Genomic DNA, 10104 nt, shown 5'->3' with positions numbered 1-10104 from the left:
ATTTATTACAGCAATGATATTTTGTTTTCTTTTTCATTTATACACATTAAATATTACATATACTGTATGTATGTAATAAAATGTGTATTTCCATTACAGGTTTAGGTCCTAAATTTCATATAAGGTGGTATTAAAAAGGTCATAAAAAGTCTTAAATTTAACTTGTTCATGTCTGTAGAAACCCTGTGTGCCTCTTTCTGCACTGCCTTAAAACCTTGCTTGGCTAGAGTTCACGTCCGCTGAGTGCATTCTCTCGTGGGTAGACAATCTTACTCTCTCACTGCAGCCACAGTCTCTCCCACTCGCTCTTTTTCTTGGGATTTTTTGCATGTCAGAAAAAGAAATCAGTACACCAGTTCTTTTTAGTTTCTTAAGTTCAATTATTCTCCAAGGTAAGCTTCTTTTTCACGAGCCAATTCATGGCCATTCATTGATTTATATCATGTTTTTAAATTATTTTCAATAAATGGAATAACGCATTCCTTTCATTTTTTTTTTTTCCTCATTCAAGACCTAATCAAAGCTTCCTTTGCTTTCTGCAGTCAACACGTCTTTCTCAAAACACTCGAGCTCTTTTGTGTTGTCTCTGTCTCATTCATTGATGAGGAACCAGGTTGACAAAACATTACACTGAATTTGCAAGTCTGTTTCTGTCCCTTGTGGTCTATACTTAATGGAGCCGCCCACAAGCCAACATTGACCTTCATTTAGTCAATGGAAAGCTTTAAAGACCCACCATTTGACTTGTTTTGATTTACTTGTTCTTGTCCTGAATGAAAACCTTCTAAGAGAGCCATTGTCTCTGATCTAAGGTCATCTGATTACGAGATAGACAGTGCAATATAGACAAAATGATTGTGTTATTAATTTGTTTTAAATTAATTATTTAAAAAAATTAAATTCATAGTTAAAAACAATGTTATATTTGGTGTCATAAAATTCTTATACTTAAATTTTTTTTATTAAATGTTATTACATTTTAGCATTGTAGAAAATAATTTATTCTTAATTTTCATTTATTATTTTTAAAATGTTAAGTGAATTAAAAAAATAATAACTTTTTAAATGTTATTACATTTTAAAACTAAAATGTAATTTTTCTACCACTAAATATATAAATTAAATATTTTATAGTAATATTAAAAAGTAATAATAGAATTTAAAAAAAAAAAAGATAAATAAATTATAACTGCATTTTTATAACCATATTATAAATATAAAATAACATTTTAAAATTATTCAAATTATTTAAAATATTAATATTAGAATTATTTCATTTCTTGTTTTTTGCCATTGCGTCACCAGTCAACGCTATTTTTTTAAACGTCTTACACCACTGGCTTTGTGATTTTAAGATGCCATATCAAGTGTAAAAACATGTCTCGAGACCCCAATGATCTGTTCTGTCTCAACATGGTTTTGGCAAGTCTATATATTTCAACTAATTAGTTCTCTAGTCCTTCAAGCAACCCACTGATTTTGAACATATATAGTTTTGCACGTTCATGTAATAAATTGTCTTTTTTCATCATTTTGCTGTTGCTGCCGATTTATAAAAGCCTAAAGCCACTGTAGCAATATATAAGCACAGCTCACATAGAAGTCACGTTCAAACCAAGCAGCGAATCCATATGACCGACTTGTGAAAGACCATTGTGAAATCTGCGTAGGGAAATCTTTCACCCTCATGTGATATTCCTGTTCGTGTGGATTAAAATGACTGGAATTTACCTGTAAATATTTGCCAGACAACAATAAATGTGACTGCACCTTTACAGTGCTTTTTTAATTTTTAATGGTTTAGGGCTTTCATGCTCCTTAACCCCCTTTAATTGTCGTAAAAATGACTGTAAGGCCAAGCCAAAAGTTCCTATTTGATATGAAAGTGTGCCATATTATGAACTAATGCACCTAATTATGAGAGCTTTTAGATATAGCACTATATAGCAGTAAAACCCTGATCTAAAACACATTTACTGGTTATGAATGTCTAGTTTAATGGTATTTTGAGAAAGGCATGCAGGTGGTTGGGGGTTAAGTGTTACATTTTTGCTCATGTGCCGCATCAGATCCAATTAGACTGAGCGACGGGGGTGCTTGGATCACGTGTCTCCCAGGGGACTTGCGGAGCGAAACGTTGATTCAGCAGCCCTCTTAAACTGCTTTGATTATATTCTGAATGGAGAACTGGCTGATCCAGAAGTAGATCTGTATGTTTTCCTTCAGTTTATTCGGCACCCTCTCTGCTCCTGAAGTGCCTTTGATCATTTCTGTGTGTTTTTGATGGTTTACTCTTGTCATAAAATGAAAAATGAATTTTTGGTGTGTTTTAAATTCAATTGATCTTATCTCCTGGACAAGCCTACAAGATCTTCCTGTGTTCTTTTGCTGGTTTTGCATCCCTTTCAATCGGTTTAAGATCACTATCCAGCAGGATAGGTTTTGTGATTTCACAGATTGCTTGGCCAGTGAGAGAGAGAGTGTGTGTGTGTGTGTGTGTGTGTGTTAGTAGTAATGGCTGTACCATCTGGCAAACAGGGAATCGGAGCAGATCTTAAAGAAAGGAGGAATGAAGCGGGTGCTTTTGCTGGGCTCAGGCTATGTGTCTGGGCCAGTTATCGAGTATCTCACCAGGGACGCTGGCACTCAGGTCACAGTGGGTATGTTCCCATCGCAAAATCCGTCTGGAATGCGGTTTTACTGCAGTGTAGAATTTACAGTCGTAGTTCTTTAAAAAAATCTTGTTTGATCTTTGCATCTTTGCATGCAGCATCAAATCTGTTGAATCAGGCTGAGGACATGGCAGCCAAGTATCCCAACACCATCGCTGTGATGCTGGACATCACCCGCCAGGAAGGCCACCTCGAGTCTCTGATCAAAGACCACGACATCGTCATCAGGCATAATCATAAACGTCATTCACTAAATTATCTACTTTAACTTACACTTTTAAAGCTAATTTTGTCATTTCTTGTTGTTTTTGTTATCTAGCATGCTGCCATATACGTTTCATCCACAAGTAGCTAAGCAATGCATTAAAATGAAGGTGAACATGGTGACCGCCAGTTACTTGAGCCCAGCCATGAAGGAGCTTCAGAAGAGGTAGGAAACTTCCTGTTTCTTAGAACACTATTTAATTTGAAAGTTTCATTTTAACTTCAACCAGAAATGAAAGTTCTGTCATCATTTTCTTCCTCATGTTGAGGGAAAAGAATATCCTGTTTTTATTTTGTTTGTTGTTGTTTTTTGTTTTTTGCTTTGCTTTTGTTTTGGTTTGTTGTGTTTTTGTTTTGTTTTATTTTGCTTTGCTTTTGTTTTTGTTGTGTGTTTGTTTTTGTTTAGCTTTTGGTTTTGTTTTGTTTTGGTGCATGTTGCACCAATTGAATTTTGTTGGTCTTTGATCTTGATTTTGAGAACAGTATTTGTCAAATATTAATAAGCAGTGAAGCAGTTTTGTTCAAATACTATATTTAATATTATATATATTTTTAAGAAATAATAAAGATTATTATTATATTCTAACTACTTAAAGATGAGGATTTTTCTTAATTATGAAAAATAATTTTCAGGACAGTTGTAACATCTACACATTTTTTAATTTATGGTCTCCAAAAAAATATAAAAATGAATTGTAATGCATTAGAAACATGCTCATCATAGAAGAGCATGTCCTAAATTGATAGGACAAAAAATGAGCATCATGTTATTGATGCAACTGTTGCAAACAAATTGAGATGGTGAGTTTTGTGAGTGAATCATTCAGACTTTTTTCAGTTTTGTCAACTTTATCAATTTTTTTGTGTTTTGGAGAACTGTCACTTAAGTTCAAAACAGTCACTGAAAGTATCTTTCTCTGACCTTGTCGGATTTTAAACTGCCACTGGTTGACATCATTAATATACTGTATGCATGTGGCTTCACCGTGGTTGGCTGTTGTTTCCCAAGTGCCGAGGATGCTGGCATCACCATCGTCAATGAGATGGGTCTGGACCCTGGCATTGATCACATGTTGGCCATGGAGTGCATCGACCAGGCCAAGGCAGACGGTTGCACTGTAGGTATTGCATGCATGCACTTGTGTTTGTTTACCAGTTGGATGTGTTGATGGGTATTTGCGATAGAGTGACATACTGTCGCACCATTGGTGCACTCATCACCACGTCTGGAAGACATATTGACAGACCTCAACAAACGTTCACGGCATCTTGAATGTTCATTTTTGCTTAGTTAGCAGTCAAGCAGTGCATGGTCTTCGTGAACATTTGCTCAAATCACATAGTTCTTGTAGTTACTCCAAATTTCAACCACTGTTTCTTGACAGGTGGAATCGTACAGCTCTTTTTGTGGTGGTCTTCCTGCCCCAGAATGCTCGGACAACCCACTGCGATACAAATTCAGCTGGAGTCCGTACGGCGTCCTGCTCAACACCATCAGTCCAGCCATCTATCTGAAAGACAATCAGGTGATACAGGCTGACCTCAAAAATCAACTCTACAACTCTGTAGTGTCCAAAAATCAACCACCCGAAAGCCTTATAACAATATAATAAAAACATCTAGAAAACTCCGGCAACTGCAAATCAACGTCATAGCAACCCCCAGCACACTTATAGACCTAATGTAGCTCCACCCCTTTTCAGCGCTGCGCTCATCATCCGTTTGTATTTCCACAGCGTGAAATTAAGTTTGTACGAATTTATGAATGAACCACTCATTTTAAAATCTTCCCAGTCTGCTGACATTTGTTATGACATCTGCTTAATGCCTGGTTCAGACTACACGATTTTAGCCTGATTTTGGCACGATCTGCTTGACGTAGGTTATTGTCGGGCTTCGTAAATGACAATGGGCATCGGGATACAAGATTCAATCGTTTCATCTCCTGTATTGTGTCATAGTGGACGACAACCAATGCTACATCTGCAATGCTTCACGACATCACCGCAGAAAGACCGGGAAGGTTTTTTTTTTTTTTCCATGATCCACGATGAGTTCCGTCACATCTTTGACACTGGCCAATGGGAGCACAGAAGCACCTTTGTACATGCTTTCAAACAAGCTGAAACGAAAGAGAGACAATGGTATTGGTCCTGCTAGGTGGAATTTTACAATGGAGGAAATGTTCGCGAAGCTATGGCAATAATACTCCTGCATTCATGATGTTTCCTCTAGGGACTACCGCAACCGAGTTAAAAAAAGGTAAAATAAAAACGATTTGCCTCAGTTCTCTTTGATAGTCCATAAAGTCCTCTTCATGCAATCCAGATTTGTGTCCACTGTCAGGTTTTCTTTCTTTTTTGGGTTTTCTAGCCGCTGTTTGCTAGCCATTGTTTTTTACGCTCATGGCAGCTTCTGTCTATTCCCACCACATCGATGACCGCATGCACATCGTTAAAGACGGCAAGTGATGAATGGTCGGGTAGCAACGTGTAGTCTGACATGTTTCTTGTTCACGACACAAGATTTTAGGAGTCAATATTGCATAATCTGATACAGTGACTGTCATAACTGACAAAAAAAATTGTGTAGTCAGCTAATTACTCTTCAACAGTGATGCCATAGAAATATACAGAGCTAGCGCAAAAACAGAAGTTCAAAGACAAAATTATAAAGATAGCTGCGCACTTGTTTTTCTGGCACAAAAGGTCTATAACAATGCAGTAAAAGCTGCTTAAAACACTTCAGCAGCCACATAGCAACACCATAGAAACCACCTAGTAACCTCATAACAATGCAATAAAAGCCACTTAAGCCTTGTTCAGACAGTATATTATCATTTTCCACTTAACTTGCACTTCACAACACAAACTTGTTTCTGCAAAGACGTTCATCAGGTTTTCTATAAATAACCTCTGACGTGTTTGTTTTACGTGGCACGAGAATGTGAAAAAGCTACGTTAAATCCAATCTGAGCAGTCAGACTGAAACGGATTTCCAGAAATGCGATTTGAATAGGATTTCAAACCACATATGAATGTAGCTTGAAATGGATTTGTAAAAATGGTATTTCATGTAATTTTTTTTGCATGTTTCACACATGCTAAATATGATCGGACGTGCACAAAAATCGAATTTGGACTGACCGTCTGAACAAGGCATTAGAACACCTCAGAAACCACACAGCAACACCACAGCAACTAACCAGAAAACACTAGTGACCATATACCAATGCAATAAAACTGATTAGAAAACCCCAGCAACTGCAAAGCAACCCCATAGCAACCACCTAGCATTATAAAAGCCAGTGCAACAGTATACCAATGCCATAGCAAATATCTAACAACCTCACAATGCAATAAAAACTACTTAGAACATTTCAGCAACTGCATTGCTGCGCCTTAGAAACCACCTAGAACAGCACAGTGTTTTCTCCAGACTAGCATGTAAGGATGTGGTTTGTCTGTTCAGGTGATCAGTGTCCCTCCTGGTGGGGCTCTCCTGGATGTCACAAAGCCCATGGACTTCATTCCTGGTTTCAACCTGGAGGGCTTCCCCAACCGGGACAGCACCAAATACGCGGAGCCGTACGGAATTGAGTCCGCACACACGCTCATCAGAGGAACTCTGCGCTTCAGGGTATTCGTGCTAATGAGATGTAAAGATGAGTGTAAGCTCAGTGTTGCTCCCATGCCTGTGCATCATCATGTACTGTATGTGTCTGCAGGGCTTCTCCTCTGCAATGAGTGGCTTCGTCAAACTGGGACTGATCAACACTGAGCCCTGTCCACTGCTGGGACACACGGCTTCTCCGGTCTCATGGGTATGGATTTATGGATCTTTTTTCCATTATACTCATGAAATGTATTTGCTTGCATGAAAATATATACTATTAATACAAAATAAAAGTAATATAAATGTCATTGTGTCTCATACACAGAAAGAGCTTCTCTGTAAGCAGATTGGCTTGTCCACATCTGTGAGCAGCAGTGTCTTTGAGGATGCCATTTATGAGCGGATCGGACGGGACGACTTCAGAATGCAGAGTCTCAGATGGTGGGTCGAGGAATTCACTTACAATATTTTATAGACTTCCATTACAGTACATACTGATAATATAGTGCTTGGCAGTAACTGATTACATGTTATCTGGAGTACACAATCAGATTCCAAAAATGTTTCACTTGTAATTAGATTATATTACATTTTAAAATGCTCATAATCAGATTACAGTTACTTTTTATGGATTACGATTACATGATTGCAAATTTGATTCTCCCTTTTTCCTCTATTAAGTATTACGTTCTAAAAATCCTTCTGTATGTCATTTTGAATACAGTGAGTATTCACAAAGTATAATGGCCATGTAAATGTCATGAAAATTAATATGCAACACATGTCTCTGAATTTGTGGACAAAAGCACCTCTCAGTCAATTACACCACATATCAGACTAATAATTACACAAGTTACTAAACACTGCCGATGTACAGACTGACAAAAATATTTACAAACCTAGAAGACTTTGACCATGTCATTGCTGTTTGATGTTTGTTTATGTGATGCAGGGATTTCTAAACTTTTTTTGTCTGTCAGACCTCTTTAACCTAAAATATTTACTTGAAGTCCAGATAAGATTTAAAGCTATTATTTCAGTAATTTAACAACAAATTTGTGTGTTTTCTGGTGTCTTATATTTTATTTCTCTTTGGGGTTTTTTTTTTTTTTTTTAAATAAAAATTAATTAATTAATAATGTAGTTATTTATTTAATTAATGTAGTAAACATCACTTAGAACAACCCAGCAACCACATAGCAATGCCATAGCAACCACCTAGCAACTTCAGTGCCATAAACACCATACATGCTCCAACACATACAATATTAAATAAATCATATTAGCTCCAATAATACATTCTTTTAATTATTAATAATGTCTTTATAATGTCTTAATATTTATGAAAGTGTGTTTGTAAATATGAATTTTAAAGTAAGATGATACAGTATAGCTGACTAACTGGATGACTCTCATCAGGCTCGGGTTGCTCAGTGAAGAGCCGGTTCCTCACGCCGAAACCATCTTAGCAGCAGTTGCTAAGCATCTGGAGGCTAAACTGTCTTTCGGTAAGGAGTCAGTTCCTCTTTCTTTCTTATGCCATTCTGTCTTACGTCATGACATTCAGAGAGCTTTGAAGATTCAGCATGTGTTCCTGAAGGTCATCCATCAGGCATCACAGACGTAATGAGCTTTTAAGTGTCTTAAACTAAACCTGAAGTCCAGCTGCACATAAATTAATGTTGTTTTTGGATCGTTCTGTCTGGTGCAGCTAAAGGCGAGCGCGATATGGTCGTCATGAGGAACGACGTCGGAATCAGACACCCAACGGGCGAGCTGGAGACCAAACACATCAGTCTGGTGGTTTATGGGGATCCCAATGGATACTCAGCCATGGCTAAAACCGTGGGCTACCCAGCAGCCATTGCAGTCCGTATGGTGCTCAGCGGTCAGTGCAACTCCACTTGAATATGCACATTTAACGGCAAATGTTACAAAAATGTATTTTATTTAGATATGCACCAATATATAAAACTGGGCCAATGCAGACTATTTATATTTTGAATTTAAGAAGTGATATTTTGCCCAATATTACTAAAAAAAAAAGTCAATATCTCTTTTTCTTTTACATTTTTATTTGTTTTATTTTATTTTGTTTTATTTTTTTACCTTTTTTTTTCTCTCTTCCAGCTGCAACTGCAAAAAATATTTTCCCCTCACAAACATTTAACAAACATAAGCCTGCTATTAACCAGTCAATGTCCAAATTTCATTTCTAAACTTTCTTTTTATTCTAAAGGTTAAATGGAAAATCTACATTTTACAAATATAACACAATGCATGTTGTATTTTAATTTAACATTTTATTTTATTTGTATCTAATAACAGGTAGACCAGCTTGCAATGATGTGAGGTCCCATGATCATTTGGCTATAATTTATTGGCTTAAATATATATTTTACTTATTGGACCAAAACCACTAACATTATAAAGTCACAGTTATTCTCTGATACTGATATATCAGTGATATTTCATGAATCCCTCGTTTCATGCCACTGTAATTACATCAGTAGTTCGTATTCTGTTCTTAATTATTATAATATAACATTTTAAAATATATTTCCAGGATGTAATTTCCAGTAATTCCACACAATGCCCAGACACTGCTCTTATAAAGTCACTTTGACTTAATGTGAATGTGTGACGTCCCACCACAGGTGAACTGACCACTAAAGGACTCGTGGTGCCGATGACGAAGAACATCTACAGTCCGGTGCTGAAGAGACTGCAGGAGGAGGGTCTCCAGTGCATCACCAAGAGCACCATATCAGAGTAACCACACACCTTAAGATCTCAAAACTCATTTCTGTGCCACATGTGTGTAATGAAACCCAAACATCCATTACCGCACATATTCCACAATGAACGGTTGCAGATCTTCAGAGTGATCCAACGGTTAGTACTTGTTTCCAAACTTGAATCTAAAAGTAGATTTACACAGTCTGTAGATGTTTGTATTAGTTGACAATGAGTGTTCATTTTTATCAGTGTCGTCATAAATTGGGAGTGTAAATAAACTCCCACAAAGCACTTTGACACAGAACCGTCCCATTTCCACTTCCTGGCATTGAAAATGAACTTTATACACCGTCAGTATTTTCTTACCCTTGTAAGAAAACATGAACTACTTTCTCAGTTGAGTTCTAAACAAGCAGTAGCATCATATTAATGCAAAATATTATGTCATGTTGAGTACTACTGATAAAATGATCCATTTTCTGTAAGACTTTAACATCGTCAACTGAATAATTCTTAAATGTGAAACTTGGCACTGTAGTGAATTGTTTCAACTTTTTTTTTCACATTATAAATGTGAATTAGCATAAAAATCATTTCTAAACCATTTTAAGCATAGCATGTCCAAAGAGTTGTTTTAAAACTAGCTTTTGTCCAATAAAACATCTGCGTTTTCTTTCATTGTTTTATATTTCTTGTTTTTTTTTCTAAAATATTGTTTGTCATCTTCAGTAGACAGAAATGAGAGGAAATTACCCTTTACCCCCCTCTTTTATTACATAATGTGTGTGTGTGTGTGTGTGTATGTGTATATATA

General features: G+C 36.5%; 1 protein-coding gene across 2 annotated transcripts in view; it reads left to right on the top strand.

Moving 5' to 3' along the window:
* Window positions 1-9841, top strand: part of LOC107752301 (alpha-aminoadipic semialdehyde synthase, mitochondrial-like) — a 23541-nt gene extending 13700 nt beyond the window's left edge. For both annotated transcript variants that reach the window (XM_016568237.1, XM_016568238.1), the window contains 11 exons: window positions 2539-2660; window positions 2771-2900; window positions 2992-3102; window positions 3946-4054; window positions 4322-4462; window positions 6408-6575; window positions 6664-6759; window positions 6877-6992; window positions 7971-8059; window positions 8263-8439; window positions 9209-9841. In XM_016568237.1, the coding sequence (XP_016423723.1) occupies window positions 2539-2660; window positions 2771-2900; window positions 2992-3102; window positions 3946-4054; window positions 4322-4462; window positions 6408-6575; window positions 6664-6759; window positions 6877-6992; window positions 7971-8059; window positions 8263-8439; window positions 9209-9327 (1378 nt within the window). In that variant the 3' untranslated portion in view covers window positions 9328-9841. The remainder of the gene's footprint in view (window positions 1-2538; window positions 2661-2770; window positions 2901-2991; window positions 3103-3945; window positions 4055-4321; window positions 4463-6407; window positions 6576-6663; window positions 6760-6876; window positions 6993-7970; window positions 8060-8262; window positions 8440-9208) is intronic.
* The last annotated feature ends 263 nt before the right edge of the window (window positions 9842-10104 follow it).

Source organism: Sinocyclocheilus rhinocerous, unplaced genomic scaffold (assembly GCF_001515625.1).
Source record: "Sinocyclocheilus rhinocerous isolate Xijiao unplaced genomic scaffold, SAMN03320098_v1.1 scaffold861, whole genome shotgun sequence".
NCBI classification, from domain to species: domain Eukaryota; kingdom Metazoa; phylum Chordata; class Actinopteri; order Cypriniformes; family Cyprinidae; genus Sinocyclocheilus; species Sinocyclocheilus rhinocerous.
The sequence above is the reverse complement of the archived record's forward strand: the minus strand, read 5'-3'. Positions and strand labels throughout refer to the sequence as shown.